Source organism: Triplophysa rosa, linkage group LG17 (assembly GCF_024868665.1).
Source record: "Triplophysa rosa linkage group LG17, Trosa_1v2, whole genome shotgun sequence".
In the NCBI taxonomy this organism is placed as follows: Eukaryota; Metazoa; Chordata; class Actinopteri; order Cypriniformes; family Nemacheilidae; genus Triplophysa; species Triplophysa rosa.
In genome coordinates, this window is record NC_079906.1 from 20,314,007 (window position 1) to 20,334,563 (window position 20,557).

At 38.8% G+C, this 20,557-nt stretch overlaps 1 protein-coding gene across 1 annotated transcript in view; it reads left to right on the forward strand.

Moving 5' to 3' along the window:
• plxna3 (plexin A3) overlaps positions 1-20,557 on the forward strand; it is a 125,809-nt gene that overhangs the window by 40,831 nt on the left and 64,421 nt on the right. Inside the window, 2 exon segments of the mRNA XM_057356344.1 lie at positions 5,814-5,954; positions 12,197-12,297. Of these exon segments, the coding sequence (XP_057212327.1) occupies positions 5,814-5,954; positions 12,197-12,297 (242 nt within the window).

The following is a 20,557-nucleotide window of genomic DNA, read 5'->3' on the forward strand; positions in this document are numbered from 1 at the left end:
ATCTGGAAAGTTTATCTCCTAATGCAGTCAGATGCAAAGCATGATGGGAACTACAGATCAACTGCCAAGGTAGTAATATCTACAAAAATTATTTATGTAGTCTCAAGTAAACTTAATTTTACCAATTTAAATGGGTTTAACGTGGTAAAATTGAATTGAATTTACTTAATAATTTGTTCAAGTAAAATTACTCTACTACAAAATAATTAAAATCTTAACAACCAAAATGTGTATATTTTATTCCCAAAAATTTACGTTATGTTAACTCAATTTTTTTGTTAAAAACAGTATATAACCGTATATATTTTAATAATTTCTTTTCACAAAATCTACTAAGGCACATAATCATTTTTTTCAGTGCACAAAAGATACATATGGAGTATGAAGCTAAAAAATGTATGTAGATTGCTAAAATTATGGATAAATGTGTTGATTTTCTTTCTTTTTTTTAAATTGAAGATGTGGTTTTTCTGTTTTTTTTCTCCCGGGGTCTTTTGAATAGGGTGTGTTTTTGCTCAATGGCCATTTTCAGTTGGTTCAGTTTTGCTCCTAAATTAAGATTCAGCATTTGCTAAAATTCGCAAATTAAGAAAAACCCCCAAACTGTGCCACTGCCATTTGAACCTTCTCAAAATGTGGGTGTTTTTTGGGCGAGGGGGCTGTAATTTCCTCCATACGGATATTCAGTACCAACAGAAAATGATAATTGAAAGGTTGTTCCCGAAAAAAGCATTCCGGCGATGGAGAGCTTGTAATTTGGGCATTATACAGTGGCGGTTTACATGACTGACTCTGAGTAATTGCTGTTTAGTGAAACTAGGCGCTGGTGGAGGGTGAAGGGCACGGGAGGATGTGCGGCGGAGGCTGTCGCTTGGTCTACACACTAAACGAAAGAGATCTTTGACTTCACCGCCCAGGAAAGCCCTCAACCATATAGGGCGAACAAGTGAACAAGTTATGCAGTAGTGGATAAATCACGGTTTGCGTCAGATGTTTGCGTAACCTTGTTTTAACTTGACATAAGAGAGAGTTGTCTCTTTGTAAAGAACGCATTTGCATTGAGTGGATTTGGAGATTTGGATGAATAAAATGTACATTTTTAGTAATGTGTTTGCTTTGTGAAGTATGTGTGCCTTGTGATGCTGACACGAGCAACCCCCAGAACACCTTAGCAACCGTACCCTAGCAACAGTCTGTTTTCATTCCTTATAATTGATATCTTTTTTTACTAAACCCTGTTAGTGAATTGCATGCATTTCTGAAAGCTTTAAGCCCTCAGAGTCATGTGACCCCCACACCCTGAAAACCAAACCATGTGCAGACGCTCAACGGACCTCCACGACACGAGAGTTCAGAGGTGAGGCCCGGTCAAAGGTCACGGATACCATCGAAAGTGCCCACGGCGGTAGAGGAAGAGGGTGTTGATGGTTTAGCTGGTCGTGTTTGTTAGGTTAAAGTGAGACAAAGCAGGTGTTTATGGTGTGTAGTCTGGACAAACTCCGTCGCTGACGTCCATCTCTCAAGCTTGATCTGAGAAAATGGGATGAAGGCTGTAATTGAATTACACACCCTTTGTTCGGTTCCCAGGGTGCGAAGCCTTTGTCTTCTTTACTCTCCTAAGAGGATGATTTTGCGGCTTGAGGATTTTGACCTCATTTTAGAATCGGTGGAGGGCTTTTTTCATTACTGGGGTCCTCATGTAAAATACGCAGAATGAAAGACCTCTTTAAGGGCTCTGATGTACCCGAAGAGGTTCAAGAATCCACGATGGGATGGATGTAATGTAAATCAACGGAGTGATATTCCACCGTGCCGCTCTTGACAAAATATATCTCATTTACCCATAATCCCTTTTCAGTGTGGAGGGCTGCTGAGGGCGGTAGTTACCACTGATCTACGGGGACCCCAATATTCAGTAGAAGTGGCGTTTTGCACAAGGTGAAGAGCTCAAAGCGGATCATTTTGAAAAGTACAACATCGGCCCTCATTGACTTCCATTAAATGAACACAAAACCACTGAGACATTTCTCCAAATATCTTCTGTTGTGTTCTACAGAAAAAGTCGTTCATATATTATATGACTCTTTTATAGTAGTTTAATAAGTTATTAGGCACAGTGTTTGTATTTTAGTTTGTTAGTTTGTTTCACTTTTATATTTGTCTTTTAGCATCTGCTCTGAAATGCAGTTCTTTACAGAGATAAATCAATAGTTGCGGTTGTCACATGGTCTTGTGTTGTCATGATAGAATAATTGAGATTTCAGAATGCCCTCCTGTTTTATGCCCACAGAATCCTGTTTTATCCCTCGATCCATCACTCCTCCAGCACGCTGCCGTGTCTTTCACACTTTTCCTCCACTATTTTTCTTCCTTTTCTCCTCGCTTTGATCTGAGTGATAAATGAGTCTCTGGTGGGCCGCCCCTCCCTCACATATGTCAGTGTTGTTAGTCAACACTAGTCTCTCTCACTTTCTGTGTCTCATTCATATTCATTCATACACTCATAGGTTTCCGCTTTTTGTTTGAGTGCCTTTTTCTTATATCAGGAGTTTTTTATTTATATGATAATAATGGATTCTTTTGTCATAAATTAATCGAAATGTAAAAGATTAACATGACATGCATATGAAAATATATATGACAAAAATAGAATAAATTGTTATAAGATAAACTTGAAAAACTAGCATGACAATAATTAATGTATACACACATTTCTTTTCTTAAAACTAAGATTTATACAAGTAAAAATATAAAAAAAACATGACACAAATATTTATGTATATATTTTCATATTATTTTCTAAGATTTATATATATGTACACATTTATTGTCATTCTAGTTTTTAAAGTTGATATTCAATTTTTGTCATATAAATATTCAAAATTAACATTGAAAAAAAGAATAAAATATTTGTTTGTCATATATTTTTATTGTCATGGTAGTTTATCTGATTTAATTTATTTTTATTATTAATATCCTTTTGTGCCGTGTTCCAATAAAAGAGAGCTTCCAATTTTTTATCACTTAGTTTGGAAGGTCAACAATAAATGTTATACGTATATGAATCTTAGTTTAAATAAAAATATTAAAAATGAACATGACAAAACATATGTTTATATTTTTATATATTTTTATGTAAAACTAAGATTCATATATGTATACATTTATTGTCATGATAGTTTTGAAAGTTTGTGATAATAATTCACACTATTTTTTGTCATGTTAATTTTTAATATGAATATTTATTTATTTTATTTCAATTTTGTATTTTTTGTCATATTTGTTGTCATGGTAATTTTATTTATTTCGTTTTTATTATTAAAATCCGGCTCTGTTGTGTTTCTATTACTAGTAGTTTGGAAGGTCGAGTTTGAGAAAGAGAGGCAAAAAATGAAGCCAGCTACACTTAAGAGTTCCTTTCAGCTGCTCACATGCACTTCAAATCAATAAAAAGCCCCCAAAGGAGAAAACCCACCCCCCCATTCCATTTTCTCCAGCCGTAGTCATTTCCCCATTCTCTTTGCACCCTCCGTGATCGATGAAGGAAAGATTGGGCTATGATCAAACCCGTCAGTCTTCTGTCAGCTCTCCACAGCTTACAGGTTACAACTCCACGGCAGGTTAATTAATAGATGGATAGGCGGTCGACGCCACCCGGCATCATTTGAGTGGCAGAGAGGCAGAGGGGGGGAAGGTAATATTTATCTAAATTCCAATTACCCTCATCGGAGCTATTTGATGTTGTCGTCGGGTCAGGTCGAGCAAGCACTTTGAATTTCAAACACTCGAGCGTGCCGTGAGGACATCCCAGCCTGGAGAAAAGAGTACACATCTTCAGCGTGCCCTCCTGAAAGCCATTTAAGTTCACCACTGATGTTTTTTCTTTTTTTAGGCTGGCAGAAAAGTGCAAGTGATTACAGGGGAGCAATCGCCCGACAGACCGCTGCTGGGGTTTTTGGACTCCATAGTCCCCATTTATTGAGCAAGAGATTGTCACAATTAGAATGACAGAAGTTCACTTTTCCTCACTGTGTCAATTAAAAATTGTGAACGCGATAAACCAATAAAATTTCGAGTTGATTGTATAGAATCAGCATTTGGATTTGTAGTAAATTCACATGAATCTTTCTTAAATTCTATTTTGATGTGACGACGCCATCCTCAAAGAAACTGTCCCGTAAACAAAATACAGCCGAAGCTTTTCATCAGATTGCCAGCGTATTTTATTGAAGCAAATCGTGCCACAGCAAGCTGTTTTGTTTAAACCGGGACGCACTTTGTGTCATTCTGTTCTGTAAATTTCAACAAGTGCCTGTTTAGTCTCGTCACCGTCTCCGCGCAAATGGACGACCATTCTCCAGGAATTACGTTTGCGTACTGTAAGCGTTCGATTAAAAGAGCCGTGACACAGTGGCACTGCTGGCAGGGGTGTAGGATTGTTTTCCAAGGTACGATACTCAAATTTCCCCACATTCTGACGGGCTTGCGTAACCAAAACGAGAAACAACGTGTATCGTTTACAACTGAACGGCCTGGAATTTATTTAGCAAATTGATCAGATTGTGCAGTTGGCGTCAAACCGATCCACTTAAAGTGACGGGAGCGTGTAGACGAAGACTGCGAAACGTGACACTACAGCTGGTGGCGCATGAATTGACGAAGTGCAGACGCAGTCCGTCTCGTCTCGAACCCTTCTGTCCTGCTGCCCGGAGACACGTGGGCTTTGACTTGGCCGGCAGTACGTGACACCCAATATGGCAGACTTCGACTAATTGATGCCACCTTGTCAACCCTAATTACTGCAACTGCTGCAATGAGAAAGCAGCTAATTAACAGACTAACGATGTTTGTCACTTCAGACCGACCCAGATATTTAGGAGACGGCCCAAGTCCGCTGCCAACGCATCTGCTTGTGTGCTTGTTTTTCTCTCCTTCCTTTTCGTTTGGTTCTCATCATTTTGATCTATCTGCATACCTTTTCCGTGCGAAATGAGTTTACTTACGCCCTTATTTCGCTCTTCTATCACGTTTGCCTCAGAATTGATTAGGACGGAAGCGCCGGCTTGCGGTTTTCAGGTGAGCTCTCTGCCTTTAAATGGGGTTGTCAGGAGCTCTCTGTATTTTTTTTCTCCGTCGTCACTTCAAAGATGTTTGGGATTTTGACACATCTAGAACTCTGTTCCTACCCGGCGAGCTCAACTGCTCTAATTATCAGTGTGAGGAAACAAGAATCATTGGTAATGATGAAGCTGCATGGGGTTCGTGTGTGTGTGTGTGTGTGTGTGTGTGTGCGTGTGTGTGTGTGTGTGTGCGTGTGCGTGTGCGTGTGCGTGTGCGTGTGCGTGTTCGAGTGTAATTGATTTTTATCACACATCTGATCATATACTGTAATCTTTTTTCTCTGATCTCCGCTGCTGGTTTGCGTACGTTAGGCGTTTGTTTTCTAGGTCAGCTGAAGATTTCTGCATTCGTGAGGAAAATGATATAATCCTGCGTGTGTCAGGAAGAATTTCAGATGTGTAAACGTTGATGTGCGGAGCTTGCTGCCAAACAGAAACGCCTTTATGATCTCCATTAGGCTAAAAGTGGCTATAATTTAAAGTCGTACACTGCTAAACGCCCTACTTTTGCTTTTAGAAATTGATGCATTTTCAAGTGAAATAAAAACTATTAGGCGACTATTACCTTCATTGTATCTCTTGGGATTGTTAAAAGAGGCTGTTGCATATTAGAGTAAAGTGTGATTTGTGCTGATTTAAAGTGGCTTTAAAGTATTTTTTAATTTCTTATTGAATTTTTGTGTTTCTTCTCAGATTCGAGTAGATGACACACCACCTTCGCCCGAGAGTGCACTGCTGTACGAGACTGTGAGTGTCGTAGAAGGAAACCCGATCCTACGTGACATGGTGTTCAGTCCGGAGTACCAGTTCATCTACCTGCTGAGCGAGAAACAGGTAAAATGATGGCGCTTTTCCACTGTATGTGGAAAACCGTATACCGTCAGGTTTAGTACGACTCGGCTCACTTCACTTCGGCTTAGTTTGCTTTTCCACTGCAGTTTAATGAGCTTATCGTCATAGTTGCGCCACCTCTACTGCCGTAGCATCATTGTAAACGCGACACAAACAAACGCACAACACAGGATTAATGGAGCGTATCGATGGCGGAAAGGAGCAAAACAAAATACTGCTAGAAACACCAGAGAGTTTGAGAAATCTTACAGCAAAGAGCAGACAACGGTCATTTGGTTTGCTCGACGGCGCACGAGGGTAAGCTTATCTTGCATTTAGCATTGCGTTAAGGGTCTCAATCTCTTTATTACAGTCTATAGGATATATTATTTATTTATTTTAAGGTTTTACCTAATTAATATTACATATAGGAATTTATAGTCCGTTTAATATTTGAACTGTGTTTCTCTCTCCCTTATCTTAAATGTGTGCTTTAAATGTTTTGCTTATAGTCAATGTGTTTTATGTACAGCTGCTTTGTAACAATAAAAACAGTAAAAAGCGCTATAGAAATAAAGTTGACTTGACTTGACTTGACTACACACGAAGTAACAAAATGCCAATATTACGTATTAAAATGCGTATTCTTGTGTTGCAAATCCAATGATGCTGGTAATGATTCTCTCTGCCAAATCAGGGATCTGTTCACATTTTGGTATCGGTACGGTACCTCAACCGAGGTGGTACTACAAAAGTACAGTATCAGGTACTAGGTACTTTACCCAATGGAAAACCCCCAAAAAGTGACCTGTACCGCGCCGTACTGTGCAGTGGAAAAGTGACATTTGAGGACTATTTTACGCGTGTTAGCTTGTCCATTATGTCACTAGTACCAAGAAAATGATGATACATCTTTTCAGTCATTTGTATAGATCTAAATGACTGTATAGAAAATATATTAATATAAATATTTTGCTGGATATTTTTATGGCGGGTAACTGATATGTTATGGCCAGTGTTGGTATTATAAATGTGAAGGTATTAATTCAGATTGATCATTTTTTAGTTCTTTATGAATCTGGGGAACAGAAAAGGTTTAATGCCGATAATGCTATTGCTTTTTTACAGTATCATAGTGACTTATAAATATGTATAGAAAAGATGTAGAATCCTAAATATTTCTTTTCCTTTTACTCAGTTGTAGAATTAAAATTTCTTTAAGATTTGGTAATCCAGCTGTATCACTTTTGTTTTTGATTCACCAGTTGTTGTTTGTCACAAATTTAATCGCCATTAATAACGCCAGCGAGAACATTCACACCACACAGCGAGAAAACGAATAAAGACCCATTTGTGAGGAATGAGTGAGCGACACCCGGGCCCTGTCTCCAAACTGCTTTTGTTTCAAGACCCCGACCAGAATCTCAAATATGTTGTTTTAACATCTGCGAGACAGGAAAACAGAATATGAAACGCTGGTTCACGACTGTGAATGAGAGCCCCAGCTGCTCGACCCTAATAAGAAATGGCGGGGAAGCGTTTCCATCCAGAGCCGTGCGGAATAACAGCCTTCCCATAATGCTCCATTATGCAGCTGAAGGAAAGGAAGGATAAATGGAAGTTCCTCCGCTGAACAGACGCAGACACTCTCTCTCATACAGTACAGCTGTAGACAGAATAAAGCTCTCTCTTCTTGTTCCTTTTCCTTCCTCTCAATGCTCATTTATTTCTCGCAGGAAAAAAGAGACGAGCAGAAATTTGTTGTCCTTGTGTATTTTTTGAATGGCCTCATTTTTGAGCGTTTCGGTTCGAGTGACGCAAAGCTTCAATCTTTTAGCGCAGGGGTATTTTAAATCCTTATCAGTGTGATTCAGTGGAAAAACTGATAGAAATTGTAATGCGCTCCAGGCTTCAGAGGAGTGTGGGCAGGAATTAGACATGCAGATAGTGGTATTAATTTCATGAGCGTTTACGCTTGAAGGTACAACTGTTCCATAATGTGTACTGTAACAAAGATCTGGGACATATAGCTTAAAAAAAGGAATCAGATTTTTTTAGCCTTTTGAAGATATTAGATATTAGATGGAATTAGGTGCTTAATCGCCAGCAGCTCAATTGTAGAACATTGCGCTGGCAACGCAACGGTCATTGGTTCGAATTCCAGGGATCACACGTGGGTAGTTGACAAATAAACCGTTAATTTGTCCTATATGAAAATTTATTTTTTTATATTATAATTTATAATTGTATTATATATTAAGAGAGATTTGTTTTCATTGTTTTATTGATGTCACACCATAGGACACATTTACGGTTCATTTGTCAACTATACCTAAATACAGCTTGAACGCAAATTTCTCATATTGAAAAATCACCATTTTGTCTTGATTTCAAGTTCAAATATCTAAAAATGTTCAAACAAAATGACCCAAGATTTGAAGTCTTGTTTTCTAAAAAAAGGTCTACATTAAATGAAATATAAATTTGTTTATGCTTGAAAACAATCTCTCAATAGGGTAAGAAAAAAATATTATTCAGTAAATGTAATTTTGTAATTCTCTTGTTAATGTCATTTTCTTGTTTTAGGCACACATTTTGACCATCCTTTTTTTTTAGAAAACAAGACTAAACATATTAAGTCATCTTGCTTCTCAAATAAAGGAATCTTGAATCAAGTACTTTTATTTGCACTGTAAAAAACAAGAGAAAAATACCAAGAAAGTAATACATTTCGCAGTGCTATTACAATATTGTTACAATAAGTTTCAAACGTTCATTATATCTCCTAGATACTATAGAAACATGTACATTAGCATGATGTGAACAGAGGGGCCATCGCTCAAGAGAACGGCCGAGTTCAGAGAGGTTCCCGATTTCTCATGGATACACTGCAAACATAAGTGAGAAACTAGATGAATGTTCTCTCTCTCGGTCTCACAAAAGCATCACTCGTGTGTTAAAGTGCCATCGTTGAGCACCACGCATCCAGATTTGTGTTGAGAAGTGAAAGAGATGTTCATGTTCAAACATCAGACAGCTCTGAACTGATCGCTCCATGATCTCATAGCCGATTAAGAGCTTTTCTTTGCATTATGGATCATAAGCGAATAGATTCAGAGTATTTATCTGGAAACACGAGACAAAGGGCTGAACTCGACTGGACCTCCTGAGAAAGATTACCTCTCATCCTGTGGTGTCAAAGGTTGCTATTTATGGGAGAAAAAGTTGATATCAGCAGAAAGAAAAGAGAATTATATTCATATTTGTTGGCTTATAAGCACATTCCTGTCGACACGGCATAAAATTTTCATTTTGTCATAAGCCCGAAAAGCTTCTTGCGTTTGTCAGTAAGTGGAAAAGAAAGATATTATACTGAATAATATATTATACTGAGTTTTTTATGTTCAAAATTACTTGAACATGCATCACGTTGTGATGACTTCTAGGTTTGTAGTTGAACATTTACATTTATGCATTTGGGAGACGCTTTTGTCCAAACTAATGTGAATGGAACCCATGATTTTTTTTGTGTTATTTCCAGGAGGAACAGAAGGCAACATAAACCCATGTGTGCTAGAAACTAAAATGTTTTTTCTTCCAAAATTCTGTTTTGTAGAAACACATTCTAGATGCATTTCATCCGTTGTTATCTGTCACACATGGGGATGTTTCGGTGCAGCCTGTTCTTCCGCTAACTGTTCCAAGGGTCGTCCCGATCACCTCACTTCACAAGGAAGGTTTTCTCTGCCGCTCCGAATAGATGCACAATGCCCCGCGCACTTTATGAAACATGAACTGTGAAGAAACGGCCGTGAGTCAATAATTCATATCTTACACTGACCACTGGAGTTGCCGCATTTGAATATTTCATTTGCCGCAGGTGCACGGAGAGGTGAGAGAGTGTGTTTGCTCAGAAAATGGCCCGCTGCCACTCCGAGCCTTTAGATGGGTGTCAGTAAAAAGGTCCGTGAATGCCAAGTTTTCCGAGCGGCGTCATTATTTACCATCCCGCTCCTCGAATCACATCTGTAATTCAGCCATTTCTTTGGAGAGAGAGAGAGTGAAAGAGATAAAACCTTTCATTTATCTAACATTGTGCTCATCCATCAGAACGCGGCGGTGCGAGTTGCGGCGCTCCTGGCTGTGTTTACCGAAGAGTCATTTTGCTTTATGATTATACGGTAACCAATAAGAGCAGACCCAATGGACTCTTCCTGCACGTATACGTCGGTGTATGTACATGTGTATTTCTGTTCGTGTGTTGGGATCTGATGACTGTGTTATTTAACATTGACACTTGACAAATGCATTTAAAGGGCTAGTGCATCCAAAAATACTTTTTTAAACAAGCCATTTTAGGGGTTAAAAATAAACACAAGACAGTTATTGAGCAAGTACATAACAATATCAGTGTTTAAAACTATCTCACTACTTTAGTTGAAATGGTATAATAATGATAATTTACTTTTACGTTTGTCCATTTTGCAGATGCTTTTATCCAAATGAGGATGCACGCACCTGGTTAACTTCCGGTCTGTGATTGTATATAATATAATTTAATATTTATAATTATTAATAAAATAAATATAATAAAATAACGATATAATATTTTTTGTTTCATTTAAATTATTATTAATTAATATTAATATTTTATCGTATATTAATTGTTTTATATTAAATCTAAAAGGGTAGTTCTTTGCCGAGGTCTACCGGAAGTTAAGTTTGGGTCACATAACGTTTGTTTATGTTGTTTCCGCTGAAACCGTCTATATAGTTAAAGTAACGTGCAATGTTATGTTTCAAACAGAGATGGCGATAAAGTGGCAAAAGTTACGGATTGCACCTTGAAGTTTCTCAAAAATGATGCAGTGAATGTACAGTAAATGGGGACTGAACACCAAAAATAGCGTAAAGTAGTCAGTATGCGTCCTGCATCACACAAAGACATGAGAGTAAATAAAAGATGACAGCATTTTGACGTCATGTTGACTTTAAGTGCCATCAGACGGCTACATTCGATTACAAAACCGTACATTTATGCATAGCAATGTGGCGGAATATATTAGCATGGACTAAACAGACTGCGCCTCACCCACCCGGCCTGACTTGCTGACGCAACACACACACGCGTACACACGCACGCACACACACACACACACACACACACACACACACACACACACACACACACACACACACACACACACACAGAGTGGTGAAGAGCCAGCAGCTACTCACTTGCAAGGCTGAGCTGTGTCCCTTTTGGGTGGGGGTGTTTTTTTGTGCCTCTTGTTTTTCTCACTCTCAACTCTAATCTTGCCAGCGATCAAAGGCGATTACAACTCCGTGGAATGAGCGTTTATAGAACTTCGGCAGTGAAGGCGGTTTTCAAAAACAACTACTTTTGGGTTTCACCTTCTTTTCGAGCTTTAAGTAAGCCAGTCGTCAGGCCCGCCGACAGCCCACACCAACTTTGATCCGAAAACCTCCCTTTAAGGTTTAATATATTCATGTTATTTTTGTCTTAGACCTCCCACTCTCTCAGTCTCCCCATAATCATTTATATAAGCTTGTGTTGTTTTCTAAGCAAGGATGAGATGATTTCTTTTTTAACGTGCCATCCTGTTTGGCGACGCCGCACGGCCACATCTGCAGCGATTATAATGTTACCGTCCTCAGGACGTGCGGTTTTACGAGTCTCCTCTGCATTGTTGTGTAATATTTTCTTTTCTCTGCATGAGTTGACTCCGATATTATAGCAGTCTGGGCATATGAATGTGCCTGGGAATGTTTTTCTCTGTACCGGCAATCCTGACTGTTTGAAAGTGTTTACAAACAACTGAAATTGTTTGCTGCTGAATTCTGGACATGTGCGGTTCAGATGGATGACGGGAGCTTTGAATGAAGACGCGTGTCGAGATGAACTACTGTTTGCTGCGTCATGTGACTTTCAGACGCTCTGATTGGACCTTTGGGGATTATAGCCAAGGGGATAGCAATGTTTTGATATTACACAGATGCACTGTATATTCTTGGAGGAAAATTGTCGTATAAATGACATAACTCCAGTTGTCTGCACATGTTAATCTGAAATACGAGAATGCGTTTAAATGATGGCACAATGATGTACTTCCCCTTTAAAAAGAGCGTCCATTTTAAATCCGTTCCATAAGGCATGACTAGTAGAGAAAGATGTTTGTGTGTGATTATATTAGTGTGACATGAGTTGTATTAATGCGTTACAGGTGAGCCGTCTGTCGGTGGAGAGCTGTTCTCAGTACAGCACCTGTAAGACGTGTCTGGGCTCCGGGGACCCTCACTGCGGCTGGTGTGTCCTGCATAACAAGTGAGTCAATGTCATCTCTCTTTCACAGGTTCCAGCTTGTGCTTTACAATATGTTTGAATAGAGGAGTGGAAGGAGTTTTTTGTGTGTGTGAATCTCATTCATCCTGGTACTGTTGAATACAAATTCTAGTGAGATTTGTTTTTATATACATAAGCTTTCGCGTGCATATTGTAACGCAAAGTTGGGATGTTGAGTGTAGAGAGGGACTATTATTAGGGAAAATAATAGTCGAGAAGCAAAGGCCGTTGTACTTTCCGCAGGTTTAATAAAGATCCCTGATAGCACACATACATCTGGCTTACGTCTGTTTGACGTCTGCAAGACATCTGCAATACATAGTTTGCTCATCTGCAATACGTCTCGGAGACGTCTGCTGTCAGACCTCATATAGACATCTAGAAGATGTCTGTAAGATGTTTATTATTTAGAATGGATGTAAAGCTGCTCTTTCGAAGATGGTTAGCAGATGTTTTTACACAGCAGATGTTTTCCAGATCTTTAGCAGACGTATTACAGACGATGAGACGTCTCCGAGACGTATTGCAGATGTCTTGCAGATGTAAATGCAGACGTCAAATAGACGTAAGCCAGATGTATTGTGCTATCTGGGCTGCTCGCATCATCATACTCATCAGCATACATGCAGACTGAATGACAAAAACATAAGACGTCCCACGGTGGTCACAAAAACAAATAGAAGGAAAATAAAGGACAGAAGTCGACAGAGCTGTTATCTCGTCTCTCGTTCGTTCACTCTCTCGTTAAGTCCATACATGCCGCCATGCGCATGCCCAGTTCTCCCAGACTGTTACAGTATGCGTGGATGGGCAGGTAGGTAGATACATAGGTAGATAAAGGTGCATAGAGGTAGATCAGAGACATAGATGGAGACATATAGAATCTAGATGTAAAATTAGAAACATAGATGTAGATAGACATAGATGTAGACATAGATCCATAGATGTGGATGCACATACATATAGAAAGACATTTGTGTAAATATAGATGCATAGAATATTGATGTGTAGGTTGATATAGACACATAGATATAGATGTATAGAATCTATATGTGGAATTAAAAAACATAGATGTAGATAGACATAGATGTAGAAATAGATGCATAGCTTGGTATAGATGCATAGATGTAGACATAGACAATCTAGATGTAGAAATAGAAACATAGATCAAGATATAGATGCATGTAGATAGACATAGATGTAGATATATAGAAAGAGAGAAATCTAGATGTAGATATAGAAACATACATGTAGATAGACATAGATGTAGATACCGAAACATAGATGTAGATGGACATAGATGTAGACATAGATAAATGGAATATTCAGAATCTGGATCTAGAAATAGATACATATATGTAAGTATAGAGAAATGTTGATGGATCAGTGGATGTGTCCGTTTCTAATATATAATGATTGTATAATGATAAAGATTTCATTTAAAGAGTTCACATTTCAACTATTTTCACAGTCATGATGAATTTGACGTGTCAAATTGTAAAGCTTTGATATGCAATCTGCTTTCGTGCGAGCCATAGCTGTACTTTAGCCATCCCATGAAAACGTGCTCCGAATTCATTCATTAACTTTTCAAGACACCTCTGAGAATTCTGGAGCGCAGCCAGCCAATCGGAACGCGGCGTCGCTGGTGACTGCCATTTCGACTACCTCATGCAGGACTTGGCAGGTGACAGCTTTCCCCGCATGTTTGCTTCTCGTCTCTTTCCTCCGGTTGATCCCCAGGCAGCAGCTGGTCAGGGGGGCTGGTGACGGCCGTCAGGGGAAACAGGAAGCGTCTGGCTATTGCTGGCTTACCGCCACCCCACGTTGCCTATCGCCTGTCATCAGAACGCTGGGCTCTCAACCTGTAATGAAGGAATGCCGTTAGAAAGTGGGCTGTGTTTAGTCCGAGCCGGGGAAGAAGAACATGTGTGATCGTAGAACACGGCGGTTAATTTACGGAGTGTTTGCTGGAATGAAATGAGAAAGGTTTTGACTTAAGTGTGTGCGGGGCCAAGGGGCGGCGGTTAGGCCTTCGTTTAAGAAATAAAAAAAGTTGATGTCTTTTCATCTGTAAAATCTGTACAGTGTCTGGCTTTGGTTTCCTTTGTGTTGCGCAAATTGGAAGCAGAGTCGCAGCATTTCCGAACGGTTTGACAGCGGCGTATAGACACAGATAAAGTTATCCAGAGGTAAATGATAGAACAGCTTTGTTCTGCCTTCCTGTACGGCTTTAAAGACCATTGTTTAGTTTTAGAAGTCAGAAAAAACCCCTCGATCTGATCTGCTTTTGTTTCACGGCTATACGTTCAGCGAGATAAAAATCTTTAATTAAGATGTAAATCTGGAATTGATGGAATAATTAGCGCGAGCCTTTCCTGCGCACGATGGAAAATGACATTTGTTTGCATATTAATAGCGTATCCCCAGACTTTACATGACCTTGTGACAGCCGCTGCACGTCGCAATTAGCAACACGATTTTAATGTCGTACCCGGGATCCCGTCGGTTGCTTTAATAGGCCGTGACCTTCCACCTTAACGTGAGGTCGTCCGGGTGCTTGCGTGTCTATTTTTATCCAAGTTCAGGAGAAACTGTGATGATCTGGGAGTGTAGACGTTCATCAGCGAGCGGTCCGGTCACATGCAGTCTGCCATGCGTCTCCGTGTCGTTCGGACCGCTGAGACCGCGAGTGGATGGAAACTGTTTGCTTTGACAGTGAAAAGACGACCTTGAGACAAACCAGCACAGAAGTGTCTCCGCTGTTCAGGGCCGTCAAGCCGTTTTATTAAAGTGAAGCTCGGAGTATTTGAGTATATCAGCTGAGGTTGGGTATTACGCTGGACGTTTAACTCCCAAGGCTTAACGGAACAAAAAGTGACATTTTATGAGTTCCTGTTTTAACATAATAAAATAAAATACTGGCTCAAAAATGACTCGTGCACGGTTGCATTAGTAGTATAATTGGGATGGCAGGTCGCACGTTTTCTATGCAAAACAATTTAGCAATCTTTGAAATCCTGAATGTAACTCAATGTCACTTATTCACAGACGTTTAAGTGTTTTTTGTTGTTGTTGTTTTTATTAAGACTACGGCTTTGTGACTGAGTTAAATAGAGAGTTTGATATGCAATTGCTGTGGCGTTTTGCTTTGAATGGAATTATACGGATGTTCTTTAGCAAATATGTTTTTAACTAGATTTATTGCTTTTTGTAGACGATGTGAGTGTTGCTTGTGCTGAACTGACCACAAGGGTTTTATGTGTAGGGACCATTAAGTTCACCCAAAAAGAACATTTGTGAATAAATGTTAGCATTCTCATGTCACTCAACCTGTTTAAGAAGATATTTTGAAAAACGTCTCAGTGGTTTGTGTCCATACAATGGAAGTCAATGATGGCCTCTGATGTTAGATTACCAACATTCAAAATATCTTCTTTTGTGTTCTGCAGAAGACATGAGGGTGAGTAAAATGATAAAAGGGATTACATTTTTGATTGATTTGTAACGTTGTATTTGTATTTTGTACATTGTTGCTGGAATGTTTTAGACTACAGGAAACTAGATTGCACATACTTGGACTGGAAATCGGTGAGAGATTGTGCGTCCTGTATTGCACACATTTAATCCTCCTGTGATTTTCATAATGCAAGCATTTATTCTCTATGACATGTAGGTTGAAAGTCTGTAATTTTGTAATTGGGGGAATTAGAGGCATCTATTAGCACGTTATCTTATGACATCTTCAGTGCATTTAAAGGGATGGTTTACTCAAAAATGAAAATTCTGTCATCGTTAACACAACCTCAAGTTGTTTTAAACCTTGATACATTTCTTTGTTCTGTTGAACACAACGAAAGATATTTGGAAGAATGTAGCAACTGAGATTTCTGGTGGCACCACTGACTACCATAGTAGGAAAAATTAAAATGGTAGTCAAAGGTGCCCAAGAACTGTGTGTTCAACAGAACTAAAACAATGATACAATAATTATTTCTACTATGGTAGTCAATGTTGCCCTAGAAATCTCATTCTTCCAAGTATCTTTCATTGTGTTCAACAGAACAAAGAAATGTCTACAGGTTTGAAACAACTTTGTGAGTGAATAAATAATGATGGAATTTTATTTTTTGCGTAAACTATCCCTTTAAACTTTAAACTTGATATTTTACTTTCGCACCCAGTACATTTTGTACAACTATGGTGAGCATAGACTTAAAATGCTGAAAAATGAGAATATGAATGTATGACAACATGCTGGGAAACGAGTTGCTCAGAGTCGGCTCATAATGTACACAGTCACATATGGCTCGCTGTTCTTAGCATTTTTTGAGAATGGTCAGAAAGGGAATATTTAAATGCGTGAATCAATCCTGTGAGGAAATACTTTGCAGGAATTGTTTCCTGTTGTAAGGCGATAAAGCTATATTCTCATTACTTTCGCCTCACTTAGTAGTTTCCAATTACAGTCGGCATTATCAAGTTAAAATTCTGCTGAGAATAATGACATTGAATAGTGTTAGTCTACAGACGGATGAGTTTAAACAGACTGTTTCACAGCTCTGTGTGTTTTAAAGGAAAGATTGAAGTGGAATGAAATGGTGTGGGACGTACGCTGGCAATCCCACAGTGCTCATCGTGTACTTGTGTGTGTGTGTGTGCTGACAGACTAAAGAAAGCACCATGTTTTTTTCTCACGTCTTGTATAAATGGAATAGGTTGAAAAAATGTTTTTATGACTTCATCTCTTTTCCATTGCGTGTAAACTGTTTTAATGAAATCTCTCGTCGTAACATGGAACAAAAGCTTTGAACCTTTTTGTGTTTGCTTGTTTTTTCAGCTTCGCAAATCAAGATAGCCTCCGTCGTAAGTGGCCTGTTATCTTTTATCAACGCACATAATGCAGAATAATGACGGGCACGCCCATGGTTTTGTTCAATGGTTATTATTATGTGCCTTTGTTGACAAAACGGAACCGCTGTGAATAATAATAATAATATTTGGACATGTACACACACTATCTCGACGCCTCCTGTTTTCACCGTGATATAAAAGCTGTGTCAAGCAGATGTATTACAGCCATCGTAATTTCAGCTTTTTGTCAAAAACCAAATAGCGATTTGTTTCGAAACCTGCCTACTGATACAATTATGAGCATTAATGCTTCGGGCGTGTTGGTGAAATTTCTGACGTCGGTCAGGGTTGAGCGACGGGCCAGACGGCCATTCGCGGCGCGTGGCCCACTTTCATTAAACACACATGCACACCCATATTTTCGCATGCTTTCATTGCGTTCCCGGCATTTTTGTTTGCCAGCACCTTCTCTCCTCAGGGAAGGGCGCCGAGCACCGTTGCCATGAGAGAGAGCTTTTCACAAACGAGCATTGCCAAACACATACTTCTTTTTTTGGCTAGGGCAACTCTGACCTGCATCTCTTCTTGTTTTTCTCTTGGCTTTGTGCTCGATTCTCAGAAGGGTCTTTAGCCTCTAGCCACTGACACGGCCGAGCCAAAGAGGGAGAGAGAGAGTCCGTGTGGAAGAAGCAGGTGGAGGGGTGGGGGCAACAGAGAAACGCGAAAAAAGTGTACCTCTGGAAATGGTTTGTGTCCATGGCAACCAGGGGAAGCTGGAAGATGGATTTGCAGTGTAATTCAAATCAGCCCCATTTGTTGATGGAGGTTGTATTGTATTACCGCTCCTGCGGAGGGGCTCTTGTGGATGCTGGAAAATTAGTAGTAGTGTGTGGGGTAAAAGGACTGTGGTTAAAAGCTTTAGCGGGGCTGTTATTGTTCGGGCTTGTCGTGGTTTGGTTCTTCTGAATCTGGCGTGGCGTCCCTGTAGACGGCGGCTCTCGTCCCTCAGCGTGCATTAATGTTCTATTCATAGTTCAGGTTTTTTTTATGCTGTTTACACCGGTTGACCTCAGTGACTGGAAGCAGTATGCTAATGGTAAATTTGGCATGTGTTAATTATGCCGGTGGTTTGCAAGCTTCTGTCCGGATTGCCAAGATGTCTATGTGTGCATTTTCATCCAGGAGATGCCATATTCAGATTGTTTACTCATCAGCAGTGCTAAAATGCTCATGGGCAGATGTTCAAATGACATTTGCAGACATTTTTGTTTATTTCGATTTTTGTGTGATTAGATGTTTTTACATCTGGAACGTCTCATACGCATGTCTATTGGATATGTCTAAAACGTTTATTCATTATATACTGTACATGTTATTTTTTTTAGAGAGTTTCAATATGCGTCACTGAAACATTTCCAGTCGATAAATTTATAATGACATTCAGCAATTTTGTTTCTAGTTCTAAACATTTATGAATTACAATGTTTGTGGTCCTTTTTTTTTAAAAAGCACATAATAAAAATTACAAATGAGATCTTTTTAATGTCTCAATTATTTATCTTAGACATCAGGTTGTTGATGGAGATGGACAGTAAATACAAGTCTGCATTATAGTCTCCTTCATCTCAGAAATCTCACAAAAGTCTCCTTTAAAGTTTCAGAAGAGATTTCCTCAACTATTGTTGTTTCCAGAAGTAAGAGTGGAAATGTGTAAAGTAAAAAGTCTTTTAAGTCCCCGATGATGTCTGAGAAGCTGTAAAGGTCATGTACCAGACAGACATCCTGAAAGAAAAGCAGTCGTCTTGTCGATAGGTTTCCTCTTAAACAGGTGGATGGTTCCTCCATTGTTTCTTTTGTTAATCAAAGTCAAAGACACAATTGACCCAGACTCTTAGAGCACTTAGTCTTTTACGTATATCAATTAATGCACGACATCGATTTCTCTACCTCCGTCTTTTACCCCCTCACTCAATTTCAACAATCTGTCCAGCCTCTTGGAGTCACCAGAACACCGCTATCTGACATCTCCATTATGAAAGGAGTTTTTTAGATTTTACTGCCCTAGTTCATCATTTACAAACACTTCACCAAGCGGGTTTCCATCACTCTGGCTTTATTTGCATTTTGAAGTTCCGCATCAGAAATGGAAATGCTAAGTTTGGAATTAAAAACCCTTAATTTGCAAAAAAGTTTTTACGCTCGCTTGAGGGGTTTTTTCATTTCTGCAAAAAAGGGTTTATGTGAATAATGGAAGATGGAAACGCAATTCCTTCAAAAAGTCACGTAACTGCACTATGAGCAGTGTTGGGTAAGTTACTCTTGAAAAAGTAATTAATTACCAGTTACTAATTACATATTCAATAGTGTAATTAGATTACTGTACAAATTACTCTCTCCAAAAAGTATTTAGTTACTAATTACTAATTACTTTCTATATCCTATATCCATCCTGATTAGATAAGTGATTCAAGGATAGACATGAAACGGCTTATTTAATTCATTCAAATAAATAATATTAAACTTAAATACTTAAAAAAAGTATTACAAATGTGAGAATTATACATTAAAGCACGGATTTTAAAGTTAGACTTGAATTTTGATGTCAATTCCACTATTGCACACACATATATTACACAGAGTATTTAGTTTAATTACATCAGAAGTAACTGTAATTAAATTACAGGAAAAATAAGAGTAATCCCTTACTTTACTTTTTCAAGGGAGAAGTAATTAAAATACAGTAACTAATTACTTAGTAACTAGTTACACGCAACACTGACTATGAGACGGCGTAACCTGACTAACCAGAGGACTGCTCTTGTTACACAGCATCAGAAATGTTATTATGGTCATTCTTAAATGCCTGAGCAAAGTCATTCAAGTAGTTCTGTAATTGCCTCTTAGAACTGTCAAGACAGCAGGCATCCACAAAAGCACCGCATTTATTGTGTTTCGTAATCGTCTGCTTGCGCAAGTATTATTATTTATGAAAATTATTGTATTCAGTGGCTTCTCTTACTTTTCTTACTGATATTTAGTGGCAGTTTCTTAGGGATAGTTCACACACAAAAAAAAATATTCAAAAAACAGTATACGAAACACAAAAGAAGATATTTTGAGAGATGTCTCAGTGGTTTTCTGTTCACACAAAGGAAGTCAATGGGGGCCAGTGTTTTTTCAAAAAATCTTTGTTTGTGTTCTGCAGAAGAAAGTCATACAAGAATAACATGACGGAGAGTAAATATGAAAGAATTTTCATTTTTGGCTAAAACATCCCTTTGAAATATCCTTTGAAATATTACTTGAACTGGAAAGAAGAGATGGAAAACCACTGGAAACTCGCTCTGGAATTATTCTTAGAAGAAAGACACCAAATATGGAGTCATAA